At 42.9% G+C, this 16204-nt stretch overlaps 1 protein-coding gene across 1 annotated transcript; it reads left to right on the top strand.

The window, feature by feature from the left end:
• The first annotated feature begins 965 nt into the window (after positions 1-965).
• usp6nl (USP6 N-terminal like) lies at positions 966-15318 on the top strand. The gene is made up of 17 exons (XM_077499496.1): positions 966-1457; positions 3345-3418; positions 3690-3769; positions 3852-3891; positions 3963-4043; positions 4142-4249; positions 4321-4430; positions 5336-5384; positions 5440-5560; positions 5643-5737; positions 5934-5999; positions 6086-6185; positions 6285-6437; positions 9384-12942; positions 13012-13069; positions 13197-14749; positions 14813-15318. Exons 1-14 carry the CDS (start codon positions 1277-1279, stop codon positions 10670-10672), a joined length of 2547 nt encoding a protein of 848 aa, XP_077355622.1. The 5' UTR covers positions 966-1276; the 3' UTR covers positions 10673-12942; positions 13012-13069; positions 13197-14749; positions 14813-15318.
• The last annotated feature ends 886 nt before the right edge of the window (positions 15319-16204 follow it).

Below are 16204 nucleotides of genomic sequence, written 5' to 3'. Positions count from 1 at the left end.
CACGGGTTAATAGTTTTAAAAAAAATACTTGAAATGCTTTACACTAATATACTTTTGTTGACGTGTTTTAAAATATATTTACAAAAATGTACTGAAAAATACCTTTAAAAAGTAACTCTTAAAATGCTTTTTAGAAATAACACAATTAGACAAAACAAAGGGGGGGGGAAAAACACTTAAAAAAAAAAACTGAATAAAATCATGCTTAAAAACGCAATGTTGAAAATATTGCCTATGAAAAATATGCATTCAAAACACTTAAAAAGTAAATGAAACAGAATAAAATATGGGTTAAAAAGTAATACTTAAAAAAACCCTTTTATATACTTACAAAGAGTAACACGTTAAAAACTAGCGCAGCATTACCAATGCTTCAAAAAATAATAATTATAATAATAATTAGGGATGTTCGCTACCACGTATTTTTTCCAAACAGATACCAGTGCAAATACTCAAATCTTGAGTAGTCATCAATACTGGTACCAATAACACGAGTACTTTTGACAGTAAAAAAAAAATAACATCCATCCATCCATCCATTTTCTTAACCGCTTACCTCAAAAGGGTCACGGGGGAGCTGGAGCCTATCCCAGCTGAGAATAAAAATAACGGATAATTTTAAAGAAAGGCCTATAAATCTCAATATAGCAGTTTTCCTTAAAATTGTATGAAATTAATGGCAATTTTAACTGCTGTCGCAAGTGCTGTTACCTTGAAATAAGGCCTGGTAATCTGTCAAGTTTACACCTGTAACATTTAAAAATACACAGAAGAAAGGAAACTCGTTGATTCGTAGTTATAATGGTCCATAAAAAAAAAGTACAAATAATACAAAAACCCATAATATGAATTATATAAACACTTTAAAAAAAAAAATCCGAACTAAAGAAATTACACTTTGGGAAATAATTTGAAGTTTCTTAAACCTTTCAAATTAGCAAAAAGTCTGTTGTTGCCATTGTACCTAATCAAGTCTCCTCATGAGCTTGTTAAAAAGTGGGAAGACTCCCCTACTGCGACTATTCTTCTCCACTTCCGGCGTTCTTCGTGAGGAGGAGGAGGGAAAGTGAGCGAGGGAATGCGAGAGAGCAAGTGCAGGCGCACGTTGGCTTCAGTTTAAAGGACGTATGGTGGTCGGGATGGCAAGAAGGAGGAGGGCCGACATTTTGGAGCTCCTGCTTTTTTCATGACGAGAGCATCCGAGGAACATGTGACCAGCAACCAGAAGAAGAAGAAGACGACGAGGGGGAGGTGTGCATGGGAGCGACCATGATTCATGAGAGACAGGGACGGAGTGAGGAGGGGGCGAGAGACCGGCGGCTCCGACCCCAGCAACTCCCTGGCGCCGAGGAGTCCCCCGTGGGCACGCCGCAGTGAGAGAGCAATGCAGGTGCTGCAGATGGTCAAGGAGCTGGTGTCACCATCCAGGTGCAGGTCATCCGCTGCTGCCTTCGGAGGTGTGTGCGCCTTCTCAAGTTATACGTCGTGCTTACTGCACAAAGTTGCCTTCCAACTAGCCAACTCGCATTTTAACTTGACGTGCAACAATCCATTCATCAAGTCCTTCCACAACTCAAATCATCATTTCCAGACCTTGTTGAAATTCAAATTGTCCACTGACAGTCATCCAACCGTGAGAGCAGACTGATTTAAAAAAAAAAAAAAAAAAAAAAAGTGACAACCCACAATGCACCTCTAAGGTGTATTTGAGCTCCAACTAGCTAGCATGGAGGTTTAACCTATTGTATCCTAAGGAATACGCATTTAGCAACATGTAAGCAAAACATAGCAAAATTATGCTACATTACTTTAGTATGTTTACATCTGTCATGCTAGCGTCTTTGCTAGCCCTAGCATCACTTGACCTTGTTTTGTTAGTGCTCGTGTCCCTTTATTCTGTTTATTAATGTAAGCATGTTTTGTTAGCTCAAGTTAGTGTCACTTTATTTAGCATAATTCTTAGATCTAGTTTTGAGTTAGCTGGTTTAATTGAACATGATTTGTTAGCACTGTTCTCTAGCATTAAGTGTAGCATGTTTTGTTAATCTGGCCTAGCCGAAATTTAGCATGTTTTGTTAGCTCTGTTCTCTGGAATTACTCTAGATTGTTTGGTTAGCACTATTCTCCAGCATCACTTTGGCATGGTTTGTTGATCTGATGTTCCTTCCTTGTGTTTTGTTAGCTGTAGCGTAACCTTAGCATGCTTAGTTAACACATACTTATGTTTCGTTGACATTTTGCGTTTTAATGTGCAAATATGTAATGTGACTGTCACATGACTTCTTGCTCATGTGTGGCCTCGTAGCTCGTCTCGTGCAAACCCGCGCTTCCCACCTTCATGTTGTAATGAGCTTTTGATGGCCGCCCTCCATGATGGCGCCGTGTGACATGTTTCATGCTGCGGCAAAAAGTGAGAAGAAATGAAATGTAGTGTTTGTGGAGGTCCGTCGTCCAACAGAGCCAACATTGTGTTCGTTTTTTGTTTGGGTGGGGGAATGTCGCGAGTGGGAATGAGGACTGTTGCCAACAAGTGCTCGCATTGTGAGCGGTCGCGCTGGTCGGCAACGCTCCCTTGTCATGATGGCATAGGTTGCTTGGGTGCTTGCGCTCCACATGCCTTTCAGGGATGCGACCCCCGTCGGAATTCACCAAAAAGGTAACCAGAGGAAACTCTTACAATTGGGATTTGGGGGTTAAAGGTCAGGCATGGACACATTTAAAATACTTGGGTACTTTATTTTTTTATATGTATATTTACAATTCAGCCTGGAACAAAATAACCTATAATTTAAATTTATTCACGTTTTGTTTATTTATATATTGATAGGCCAGTTCATTAGTAGTTGAGGCGGGGAAAAAAAAAAAGTCAAAAGGTTGTAAAATAGTTTTTTTTTTGTTTTTTTTTTTTTGTTTTTTTATAAATAAAATTAGTGATTTTTCTTTTCTTTTTTTCTTAGCATTTTTTTAAGCTTTTTTTTTTATCAGTGTTACTGTATTTGAAGTACGTCATATTTAAGTAAGTTTTATATTTAAAGGCAAGGTCTTCCGTTTTCACTCAGGACAAATGCACTATATAAATACAGGATTTACACCCATGAACTCCTTCTCAATCTACACCTCTGGGCTTCTGTTAATGTGTGGTGGTGGAAACATGGAAACAACATGTTGCTTATTGTTGAGCTATGCTTCTATGCTAAGCTTCTCAACAGAACTCCACCAAGCCCCACCAACTAGAGCCTGACTTGAACCTATTTCCGAAGCAGCTGACTTTTTTTTTCTTTTTTTTTTTTGTAAACTTGTCATGATGGATTTTGTCTTAATTCTCTTCTGTTTGTGTGTGTCAGCGTCTGACAGCGATCCGGATGCCGCCGTGAAACTGGAGCAGGAACGGGCCGAAATTGTGGCCAAATATGAAAAGGTTGGCATCCTTTTGTCCAAACACACACACACACACCCAGACCCAAACACACTTTGTTAAGGGTGTGGATGCTTCAGCTGCCGATGCAGTGACCAATCAAGTTGCAATTGGTTGATAGGTGGACTGTCTTGTGGACACTTGATTCCATGTCCCACTTGAGTGAGTCACTTGTTGAGGAAGCGTTTCAGTGGAGGGAGCTTGGCCATGATGATTTGAAGTGAGCAGAAAGTTGCCACCATGAAAATGTGCTCCATTGTTTTTTTTTTTCCAGGGAAAAGAGGCCACCGTGGAAGCGTGGGAGGACACCAACTTCCATCTGTACAAGGTCATCGACCGCTTTGGCTTCGTGCAGTAAGGACACGCCCACATTGTGTATATATCGATAGATGTATGTATACAGAAGGTCTTTTGTTGTTGTTGTTGTCGTCTTAAGTGAGAACGAGCTTCCATCCTACGACTCGATGGAGGAAAAGGTAGTTGATCTCATTTTCTTTCCAGCACACCATAAAAATGATGCCAAACCCATTTTGAATGTCATTTGCAGCACAAGCACACAGAACTAGAAAGAACCACCAAGTGGCTGAAGATGCTAAAGAGTTGGGACAAATACAAGAACAGTGAGAAGGTGATTCCTTCTCATTGTTTTGATGATCTCCACCATCATACAATGCTCCTCCAAAAGTCTCCATTTGTAGACACAAGTTGCTTTTTGGTCCCACCCAGCTTGTGCGGAGGATCTACAAGGGAATCCCGCTGCAGCTCCGGGGAGAAGTCTGGTCCCTGCTGCTGGACATTCCCAGAATCAAGGAGGAGAAGAAGGACTTCTATGAGGTGGCAACTGCATGTGTTTTTTGTCTGCGCGCACATCATGACTTTTGGTGTTGTTTTTGGCGGCTCTCCAGAAGCTGAAGGCCAGAGCCAAGGGCTTGTCTCCAGACATCCGCCAAATCGACCTGGACGTGAACCGAACCTACAGGGATCACATCATGTTCATGCAACGCTACGACGTCAAGTGGGTTCAAAGTCGCCACATTTTGCTCATCAGTGTTAATTTGATGGTTAGCCCCGGGCCTATGAGTTAAAGGCGGCCCTGGCACTATGGGCACTATGACTATGTAAACATGGTGGATTCCATATGAAAGACTGGATTCCATTCTCTCATTGGGGGGGGGGGGGGGGGGGGGGGGGGAAGTATGATTCTACCTTATTCCGTTCTTAAGTAATCACCATTTGAAAATAGGTAATTTGAGTGGCACCAAGCTGTAATGGAAAAAATGAGACAAAAAGCTTTTTTCGTTAAATGATACATTTTCTGCACAACAGTGACTTTGACACTAATATTTTTTGTTTAGTGACGCTCTGTGAATTAGATTTAATGTAACAAACGCTTTAGTCATGTGCGATATCTTTAAAACCTCATCTCCTAAGATGCGCCATGTTTTCATGCAATTTGATTCACGGGAGACCATTGAAGAGATTCAATGCTGCCATCTGCTGGCCATAGTTAGTGGGTGTTTTTTGTTTTTTTTCCTTTTGGTTTTTTTTCCTCCCCCCCCCCCCCAACTTATTCATGAAACCAGAGCTGCACAAGACGTTGCGGGGCCCATTGGGGGGAAAAAACAAAACAAAACTGTTGACAGCAGAACTCGTTGGGATTTCCGTTAACGTTAATTACCGTTCTTGGCAGAAAAAGAGTTAAGTAAGCTACATTTTCGAATTGTCTTTTAGTCGACAAATATGCAGACTGATTTAGTCGCAGTTATTGTTATTAATAGGGGTTTTAGTCTAATCTAGTTTAGTTTTCATCCGGTGAAAAATGTGTGTCGATGAAATATTTGTATTTGATTTTAGTTGATGAAATTAACACTACATCAGTCAAGTGTGTCAAGGTAGTAATAGTTTGTTTTTGCTTTGCAGACAGCAGGCCCTGTTCCACGTCCTGACGGCCTACTCCATGTACAACATGGTGAGTCTTGTGGGAAAATCAAACGGCGTTCCTCCTCTGACGTGCGTGTTTGCAGGAGGTGGGCTACTGCCAGGGCATGAGTCAGATCACAGCACTGCTGCTCATCTACATGAACGAAGAAGACGCCTTCTGGGCTTTGGTCAGGCTGCTTTCGGGACACAAGCATGCCATGCATGGTGGGGAGAAGCGCAAACTCTTCCACCAACAGCCACCTCTCCCTCTCAGGGTTGTAATCCTTCATTGGCACATTTTCCACAGGGTTTTTCGTCCCCGGCTTCCCCAAGCTGATGCGCTTCCAGGAGCACCATGACCGAATCTTGAAGAAGATGATGCCCAAGCTCAAGCATCACCTGGTGAGAGGGCCAAACACTCAAAATGGACCTTTAAAACGCACTTGCGGAGATCCTTATTGTTTTTGAAAATTTGACTTGGCAACATGAAATTTGGCAGCCACATCTATCATGAGTAGACCCACCAAAAAGTCTGCCATCTTGGTCCATGAAAATCCAAGCATGTGCATGCCTTGCTCATGGCTCGTGTCTCCTGTAGGACAGCCAAGAAGTTCTGACGAGCCTGTACACCATGAAGTGGTTCTTCCAGTGTTTCCTGGACAGAGTGAGTGCTTCACAAAACACACAGCCGAGCTCTTGAAGCGATGCCACCAAAGTGTAAATATCTGCGCTTTTGTTTTGTCATCGCAGACTCCCTTCACTCTCACTCTCAGGATATGGGACATCTACATCCTGGAGGGCGAGAGAATTCTTCCCGCCATGTCCTACACTGTCCTCAAACTGCACAAAAGTGAGTCCATTCTGTACCGTCGCTGGCAAAGAGCCAAGAAGCACTGATGGTGTGGGCGCATTCCAACGTGTGTTGTAAGTGAAGCTGCATTGTCCCCAGAGCACCTGATGACGTTGTCCATGGAGGAGCTGGTGGACTTCCTGCAGGTGATGTTGTCCAAAAATTTCTTTTTCGAGAACGACTTTGTGGTGGAGCAGCTGCAAGCCTCCATGGCAGAGCTCCGAAGGGCCAAGCTGGAGATGCCCATGCCAGGTAGTGCTTTTTTGCTGCCGTTCATAAGTTCAAGTATGGTGAACCCCCATTTATTGCAGGGCTGTGTGGAACAAAAAAACAAACAAACTCAGATTTATATTGGTCCGTATCCAAAATCTCTATTAGCACACATAAACAAGCAGTCCATTCCAGTCTCTGCTCCTCCATTTCTGTCCAGCAGAGCCCACTTCATTAAAACAACCGCACGTGTAAAAGGAGCCGAAGTGCAGAAAATGTCGATTTCCATTGACATCAAATAGACGTGCCGAGTGCACAAGTTTGAACAACGTAAATTTAATGACGACAAACCTTGTCACGCGTAATAATGAGGGAAAAAAATGGACACGCCATGTGTTTGTTTACATACGTCATCAACATTAACTTGCGTTGCTCAGTCAGCCTCCAGTCGCTGCTGTGCGAATTGATGGCACACACAAACTCTGAGGGTGGAGGGGCTTTTGAAACCTATTTCAACAGTTTCGTTTGCATGTGGGCAGCACGGTGGATGACTGGTTAGCACATCCGCCTCCCAGTGCTGAGGACGCAAGATCGAGTCCAGGCTTCGGCCTTCCTGGGTGTGGAGTTTGGATCTTCTCCCCGTACCTGCGTGGGTCTTCTCCGGGTACTCCGGTCTCCTCCCACATTCCAAAGACATGCATGGCAGGTTAATTGGGTGCTTGGAATTGTCCCTAGGTGTGAGTGTGAATGGTTGTTCGTCTGTGTGCCCTGTGATTGGCTGGCAACCAGTCCAGGGTGTACCCCGCCTACTGCCCAAAGCCGGCTGGGATAGGCTCCAGCACCCCCGTGACCCTTGTGAGGAATAAGCGGTTTATACAAATGGATGGATGGATGGAGAGTTTGCATGTGAAAACTGTTGGGACACGTGGGATCCAACCAACAGTGCTTGCGCTAATAATAACCAAGTAGCATCAATGCTCACAGTTATCATCTACGGTCCTCTTTTTTTTTTTTTTTTTTCTTTTTTTTTTTTACCACTTCATTGCTTGTTCATGCACCATTGCTTTTGCAGTGTAAACATTCGTTATGCCCACCAGAAACTTAAAGATGTGGCAGATCGCCACCACATATCCGTTTTGCGTACCACACAGCGATAATGAGTCTCAATCTCTCAAATGCTGAAAAAGTATGAATACTACACTGAAAGAATTATCTCTATTTATGTACTTCAAAAGGATGTAAGTATATTATTATTATTATTATTATTATTATTATTATTAATTTTAAACAAAAAATATTGCATCAACAAAAAAGGAAACAGTACTGATCGTTTTTGCGATAGTTTCAGGAAAATGTATTTATCGTCTAAAAAAAAAATAAATGATAGGCCTAATCACTCATTTAGAAAAAAAACATGAGGATTTTCAGAAGACCATTGAGGCAAAAAAGCAACTCTGCATTTATTGTATTCAAGTGCAATACGTTTTCATGTTTGTGGTTGAATTTTTGTAACCCAAATGTTTAGAATAAATGGGTCATATTTTCTCATAGCTACTGTAGCTGCCTGTTCTTTGTTTGGATATTATCAATTGATCAAGTTTCTTCTAACATTTAATACTAAATAAATAACTAAATAAAAGCATGTTGATATTGTATCATATTAAGTCAAGGCTGCAATATTGATATCATATCGGAAGTGGAGTAAATTGTATTGGGACACCCCTAATTCAAACCATAATCATCTGAAAGTTTGCTATCTTAATGCAAAATGCCATAGACAGGCTAACTGAAATCAGCATCAATGTTGCAGTCATTCCAAACTTTGAGGACAATTGTAATTTGATTTTTTTTTTCAAAAAGATGGCTTACGCTGTTGCAGCAGGTGCGTAAGTGCGATGTGGCGTGGGGGTTCACTGTCGCAGTAATCACTTGTCTTCTACTTAACCTTCCTCTCTTCTTCCTCTTCTTCCGAACATACGTTAGTCAAGCACTACAAAAAGGTGGCGATGAGTGGGGGCCACATTTGCTCCTACAACACTAACCGGTGGGATTTCCTGACTGGTCTCTCTCTCACACCATGTCCATCCGTCTCTAAGTCCGTCCATCCGTCCGTCCGTCCGTCCTGCTGTCTGTCGCTTGTCTGTCCAGCACCAAGGTCGGGTCTTACCCGACGCCAACCTTTACGTTGGGATGCCTTGCTTTTGTGTGGAGCCCCTCCATTGGCTGACACTGCTTCTCTTTTTTCACTCTCATTTTTGAAATGGTGCGCAACAAACCGATGTTCTTCCGCTAAATGGCCGAATGAGCAAAAAGTCGTCAGTCAACAGGACGTGCTCATCCACAAAATGAACAACTTGTAGCCCCCTGACTTATTGACAATTCAGCCCTTGGAGCCCTTGACTTGGAAACATGATATTTGACATGTAAATCATGAGTAGACCTACAGAAAAGTATGATGAAGCCCTCCCGAAAAGACACTGCAAGTCTGCAGTTTTGGTTCAAATCTGTCATTTTAGGCAAATTTCCACTAGTTGCCCTCTAGAATTGATTATGAAAATTCAGCTGCTGAAGCCAGTTTCACGTAGCAACATGAAATTTGGTAAACGTAAGTAGACCCACAAAAATAAACTGCCTGAAAAGACACACGAGGTCTGTCATTTTGGTTTGAGGCGGCCATTCTCAGGGATTGTTGTTGAAAATTCAGCCCTTGAATTGTATTTAACGATATGCTTACTGCAGCCACTGCCTCGTAATGGTGACTGTGGTGGTCCCGTTCCCTGCCGAAGCCCCCCCGGGCAGCCTTCCTGAGAATTCCTATCAAAGAGTCTTTGTTTTATGTGTCGTCCTGAATGTAACTGTCCTCTTGGCAGTGGAATTGCATGACTCCATGTCCCCGTTGTGATGTTAACTGCACCGCCCCCTCCAAAAATGACTTTGGTTTCCCCTTTGGACTTTTCCTTCAGTTGTTCTGTTTTTTTTGTCTTGCAGCTCAAGATGAGGAGTTCCCCAAGAAGCCTCTCGGGCAGCTTCCCGAGCTGGCGGTGAACCACATGGGCAACGGCCAGAGCCATGCCGAGCCCCCAAAGCCACCCACTCCCATACCGGGCAGTCGTCCGCCGAGTCGGTTACGCCGGGACTCGCTGGACAAGTCCATACGCCATCACAAGGCGGCCGACACCAGGGACGGCCACCTCAAGTTGGCCTCCAATGGGCAGCACTTGCCAGAGCGGGGGGCTACGCCCACCCTTAGGCCACAGCGATACGGTGTTACCACCCACAACTCCTCCAACACTACCTCCGGCGCTCACCGAGATGTCGGACCTCGTTGGTTCAAACCCTCTGAGACAAAGTTGGAAGCAGCCAAAGCCATGGCGGCCCGGGAGAACCAGCAGAAGCGGGAGGTTGCGGCAGCCCCCTCCGTCCAGGATGACGCGCAGCAGGCCGAGCACCGGCAGCGATCCAAGGGCTCGGTTCCAGGCGCCAACCGCGGTTCCAATGCCTCCCAGTACGACAACGTACCAGGACTACCGGAGCCAGAGTTTGAGATACTGGAGCTGGAGAGACCCCCGACCAGGATGGGGACTCCTCACAATGAGGCGTCCTCGTACGGTATGGGGGCCAGCGTTCCCGGGTATGGTGTTAATGTGTTCTTGGCGCAGTCTGGGTCCCGGATGCCCTCCAACCTTCCACCACTATCATTTGCCCAACATCATCCAGTGGGGGTCCAGACCCACTTCACTGGAAACCAAAACTACTACTACCAGGACTCTACTGAGGTCCCCGTTTTTCACCCAGGTTTCAAACACTACAACATGGCGACTGGGGATCAAACCAGGCGACCACCAAACAACATTTCACCGGAGCGAGCACTCATGAACTACTTTGCAACCCACCGCAGGGAGCCGCCACCCAACCGTTGCAGTCCCAGACCGCCCCCCTTGCAGCTGGTACCTCAGGGGAGCGCCACCCCCATCTACCTGCAAAAGCTCACCTCCACCGCACAGGTCCACGCCCCTTTGGACTACAGGTTGGAGGGGCGAGCCCCCAGATCCCAGTGGGGACCGGAGGAACCACCGCCGCAGTCCCCGAGCGGGATGCCTCGCTCGCCCAGTTTCCAGAGAGCCCAGATGTCTCCCGTGGAGGTGTTGGAGTTCCCAGCCAATGGTGGCGGGACACGGCAGCCGGCCGTGTGCCAACAGCTCCCCCGGCTGTTCGGAGGAGATCACTACAGGCACGCGCAGGAGGTCTTCGCCATGCAGGAGTCCATGCTACTCTGACCGCACTGGCAGCCACGTGGAAAGCTGTTCAATTGTTCAATGTTGGCTCTTTGTGCAATTCAGTGCACTAATAGAACTGTTTGCTACTAGTGATGTAACTTTCACTACTGATTTGGGCATAAAAATTCAAGTGGCTTTCCCTGCGGAGGTCAAGTCAGAGGCACACCAGCCTCTCACCTTTTTACTCATCATTTGCAACAGGGAATCTAAAGCTTCAAAAAGAAAAGCTGAAGAGTTTTATTTTTCGATGTAAATTGTAACAAGAGGCAAGACTCTACAGCACACTCCAAAAGTGTTGGAATGGCTGTTGCAGTACTTTTGAAGAGGACTGTAAATATATATCTTTTAGAGTCAAATATGTCAAGGTTTGTTTTTGGTTAATGTGGAGAGAGAGATGAAAAGGGGCTGTCAGTCTTTATTTTTGTTACTAGTAGAAGTTGACACTAGAGCTCAGTTAACACTTGTGAAGGTTTATTTGCAATCAAAGGAAATAACTCGAGTAACCGATGACTCACTGGATATCGTTGATAGTTTCAAGCACCTCCGTTTCGGCCATTCATTGTTATTTAATTACAATGTCTCAGTTTCAGGGACGAAGTCCACCCTGATTAACTGAAGTGCAATCTTTTCGCTTTTTTTCTTTGTTATACTCAGAGTACTGTACCATGAGGCCAGCGTCATTTTGTTGTTGATTAGAATTAGTGTTGTTCCGATACCAATACTGGTATGAGAGGCCCCAATACTGCATCAAAACAAACAGTGGTATCGGCAAGTACTAATATATAACATGCCGATACCATTATTTCTGAGACTAATATAGGACTTTGGATGCAGCATCTTGTGTCTTGCTTGTGCATGACATTCACTGATGTGTGACATGTTCACTGAATGCCGAGCCAAGATACCTAATTGGCCCCTGAATGCTCTGAACCGATGGCAGGGCAGCTTTTTCATGTTGAGGAAAAAAAATAAGCCTTGGTATCGGCCTGGGCCGATGCTGCAAAACCGGGTATCGGAATCTGTACTGGGCGGCAAAAAGACGTTATCGGAACAAAACTAATTAGAATACACAAATGTAATTTGTGAGGGCTAATAATAGTTGTTTTGTGTCTGATGGTGTCTACATTCATAATGTAACTTAGATGCCATGTTTTTTGCTTTAATTATTGTTTTCAAGATGCTCTTATCTTGACTCAGACGAATTGCAGTCAAAGTTTAACACTGTCGAGTGGACTACTATTCATAAAGATGAAATGTGTTGTCTTCTTTCTGCTGCGTTGCTAATTTTACTTTACTCAATTTTTTCAACTGCACACTTGCATTAAATATTTTTGCTTAATAAACAATGTTGAAGTAGAAAATGGAGCATTTATCTCTAATGGCTTAAGTCTACCCTCTGGTGGTAAACATGAGACTTGGCGCGACTAGCCCCAAGTGGAGATGGGGGCTCATTATGGATGGACATGATCTACACATCCATGACGTCCAATGTTTCGTTCTGACCCAGACAGATAACGTGATAGACTCCCAAAAATTACAACACACACAAAAAAGTACATTAGGCAAAATATTCCATTAACAAGTTTGAAAACCAAAAAAAGAAAATTCCAGGAAAATAAATTGCACAGTAGTAATGAGGTTGTTTTTTGTTTTTTTGTTTTTTTGTTTAGAACAAGGGCAACCCACAGCTGACAGGATGGGCTGTGGAGTGGCCCGTGTACCTGTTTCCCCTTCGCTGGAGAATTTAATATTATGAATATAACCCTCCATTGCATATTGTAAACCTTTTTGCCTCCATATGTAGAATATTGCACTGGTATTGTTCCAAAAGAAATGACTAACACACGCTGGTGTAAGTCTTCCCGTCATGGCTTGTGCCATCGGAGTCACAAAGTTTGACGGACTAGTAACAGTAACTAAGGGGGGCGGAGCTTATGTGAAAGGTCAATTGATAACCCAAGTATTAGATAGCTCTTGGATGTCTACACTCCATAATCGAATGTTGGGCTTAGTCTTATTTCAATAAAAAAAATTTCCAATATTTAACCTTTTTTTTTTTTTTTTATGACAAGTGGTCTAATAGATGCCGCGATTTCCATAGAAAAACAAAGCAGTAATGCTTACAAGCCACCGGTTGGCGCTAGTGTGCAAAGCGCCGTTCAATAAGCAGAAGAAGACTGATAGGTTAATGCGGGTCAATTGGAGACAGGTGTGCATGACGGGATTACAGGTCCGGCAAGATGGCGCCGACACGTGTGGCCTTTTCTAAGGTAGTGAGCACGCGAGCAAATGTTTGTGCTTTCCCACCGTTTCTCACGACGATATTTTGTTTGCTGCAGGATTTTCACACTTTAGGGTTATAGGGTTAGGCCAGCCCTGCCGGTCATTTGGCGACAGGTATGCATGACGAGATTACAGTCCCGGCAAGATGGCGCCGACACGTGAACACGCGAGCGAATGTTTGGCGTTTTATCCCGTTTCTGAGACGGTTACTCACAATGACAATTAAATTTGCTTCTTTCAGGACTTTAAGCGAAAACTACGTACGAATCAACCGTGACGTTTGCCTTCATCTGTAAAATGCAGGTAGGCTGCTGGCTGTATGAACTGTGAGTTAGCTTCACAGGGACTCACTTGACGTTGGAGCATGTCACGTCACAATTCAAATCACATCACTTTTATTTGGTAATTAATTTGGGTTCTTTAATGAAATGCCTTTGCTTTGTTTTTAATGCTGGCCAGCTTTTTTTTTTTTTGGGGGGGGGTGTAATTGTTGACACACCTGAAAGCTTTGTACTGAACTATAAGGTCGTTTTTGATTTAAGTGTTTATTGGTTCTATTCAATATTGTTTTATTTCTGATGGTGTGTAACTTTTCTTTTTCTGAATTGGTATCATTTCAGTCATTTACTTCTGTTCTTATGAAGTTTGCTGTCATTGTCAAAAAAAATTTTTTTTAAATATTATTGCCCCCACCCCTTTTCAAATCTGAGGTGTTGCATTTGTAACAATTCATGTCGTGTTATTTCAATGTTGTGTAATTTATTTTCCTTGTGTTTTTTTTTTTTTTTTCCCCCAAACTTAATGTACTGATTTTATTTTTTCCTACGTGTAATTTTTTTGGGGGAGTTTTAAGTTGTCTGTCTGGGTCATCTATTTTGCTTAAACATGGATTGTATGAGGGTGAAATAAAATGAAGTTAAGAGCACACAATTAATGACATTTGTGTATTTTGCAGGTTGGAAGGAGGAGCCAAATGTAATGAGGCAAAGCAACAACTCCACAAGTCAAGAATCAAGCAGCACACAAAATTTGATGTATGGGCAGCATGTGAGCACAAGGGGGCAGTGTTGAGCTGTGGGGGCACCTTGGTTGACTTGGACTATGGGTGACAATTTTATGCTGGACTAGAAAGGTTGATTTGAAATGAGGACAGGTTGGAAAGGGTTCAGAGAGCTGATGGTTGTTGTTGTTGTGGTCTGTACTTGTGGCTTGTCTGGATCCAGAGTTGTGGTTGTTGTGGTTGCTGTTGAGGTTGTCAGCTCAAATAGGGTTTTGTATTTTTCCTTCGCCCAGTTGGATGCTTCAGGTCCGGGGATGTTGCCAACCTTTGTCAGCTGTTATTTGTTTATAATCATTGAGAGTTGCACAAATGTTATTGCAGCTTAGGGAAGGAGGCTGGAGGCCATCATGTCCAACTGCAGCAGCGTGAAAAGTACACATACCTCACAAAAGGACCACATTTGTGTCATTTTTCCCCCCCCCTCATTTTCTGAAATGTATCTGAGTAATGCTTTTTAATCCTGTAATTGTTGTGCTGTACCTTGTATTTTTTGTAGTGCATGTTGCAAGATGTCGTGGGAGTTGGATGGGTGAAAGGTGCAAAAATTCACCAGATGAGGGTAAGAAAACAATACACTGAAAAGAAGTCCAGTTTTGTTTGTTTTCAAATTGCAGTGTGAAGAAGCTGCTTGGGACGGGGGACAACAAGTAGAACCAGAGCTGGGTAGAGACTCGAAGTGCACAAAAGTGTTGTGCATGTTTTGGAGGGTGGAAGAGGAGCCGGATGAACGAAAGGTAACCAAACGCTCTGCAAATTAATAAGCAGGTGGCACACAAGTTAAATTTTTGTTGTTGCAGATTGAGATGGGGATGATTCCACTTGTTAAATGAAGACTTGAAGATGAACAGCTTGTTGGCTCACCAGGCAAGTGTGAAATGAGTGCTTAGAATCTACGATTGGCTCTTCAACCCCGATGAAGCCTCAAGGCTTAATGTGTGCAAGTTGTTCATAAATGTGCTGTTTGGGCTTCATTTTGGTTTCATTTTCCGACATTTTGGTTTTAGGTGTCGATAATTGGAGACAGGTGTGCCTATTGGGATTTGGAGTGATGTCAGCAGGTGCCCAAGATGGCGACCAGCTTGACTGAATTTTTTACGTTAAAAGCCCAGCACGCTAGTGTGGTTTGAAGATATTTGACATTGTTTTCACAACATTGTGCTTTTCGCAGGTGTTTTGCCACCAGAGGAACAGGAACAGCATTCAAGGAAAGGTTTGTGGTATGTCTCTTTATCTCTTATGCCCCCTCCTCCTTATGCATGGTTTATCTTTCATTTTAGAGGGCCTTTGGTTTGCTCTCTGTACACACAAAAAATCAAATCTCTGGTATTCTAATACAGTGATTCTTAACTTTTTTTTTTTTTTTTTTTTTTTTTTTTTTGTGTTTTGTTTTAAAGCCAGGTCAGTGCAAAGCATTTTGGATTCTAAATTTCTGTTCAATCAGTGTCTGGTGTTGACTTTTTTTTTTTTATAACTCAATTTATAATCATATCTCTAAAACTGAGAAAAAAAAATACAAATTATATAATCAATTTAATAGGAAATAGTTTTGTACACATCAACAAAGTGCCCTCCTTTAGGATCATAGTACTGATCAGATAAAAACAAAAAACTTTGTTTAATAATTAAGAAGACTTCCAACATCACTGTCAGCACTGAATATTGTATTGTTGCACTGAACTGATTTATTTGTTTATTTTTTTTGCATTTTAGCAACATTGGGCTTGTGCTTTGCTGAAGATCATTTTTGGTGGCATGGATGATACTGCTCTTATTTTGCATTGATGCTATTTTTAGTATATTTTAAGTATATTTTAAAATATCACATGCTGTTCTAATACATTTTTTTATTTTTTTTTACCTGTTTATTTTATTTTGTAAATGTTGGTGGGTTTTGATGAAGTTTGCTGTTCTTGTGTTGCAGAGGCAGTGATGGATCCAACACACTAGTGTAACATGTACAAACACAAATTATTTATTTCCCCATCAATTAAGAACCAAGTGGCACAACAAAGATGACTTGACTTTGACACACTTTGACTATGACATGACATGTTTGTTGGTGTATAAACTGTCTGGGGGTGCATCTGAATTGTGACCAGGAGGGGGCAGAATATGGAGCTTTGTGGCTTGCAGTTTTCTTGGAAAGGTCTGGTTGCAATCAGGGCAGGTATTATGGAAAAAGTGTTGGG

The sequence above is a fragment of the Festucalex cinctus genome, chromosome 16 (assembly GCF_051991245.1).
Source record: "Festucalex cinctus isolate MCC-2025b chromosome 16, RoL_Fcin_1.0, whole genome shotgun sequence".
NCBI classification, from domain to species: Eukaryota; Metazoa; Chordata; class Actinopteri; order Syngnathiformes; family Syngnathidae; genus Festucalex; species Festucalex cinctus.
This window is presented reverse-complemented; position numbering and strand designations above follow the sequence as displayed.

What these genes read in the sequence shown, in the direction of transcription:
- usp6nl (XM_077499496.1), top strand. Translation starts at nt 1,277, where the DNA reads ATGAGAGACAGGGACGGAGTGAGGAGGGGGCGAGAGACCGGCGGCTCC. An exon ending in ATCCGCTGCTGCCTTCGGAG is followed by an intron (nt 1,458 to 3,344) that starts GTGTGTGCGCCT and finishes TGTGTGTGTCAG; the next exon opens with CGTCTGACAGCGATCCGGAT. An exon ending in TTGTGGCCAAATATGAAAAG is followed by an intron (nt 3,419 to 3,689) that starts GTTGGCATCCTT and finishes TTTTTTTTCCAG; the next exon opens with GGAAAAGAGGCCACCGTGGA.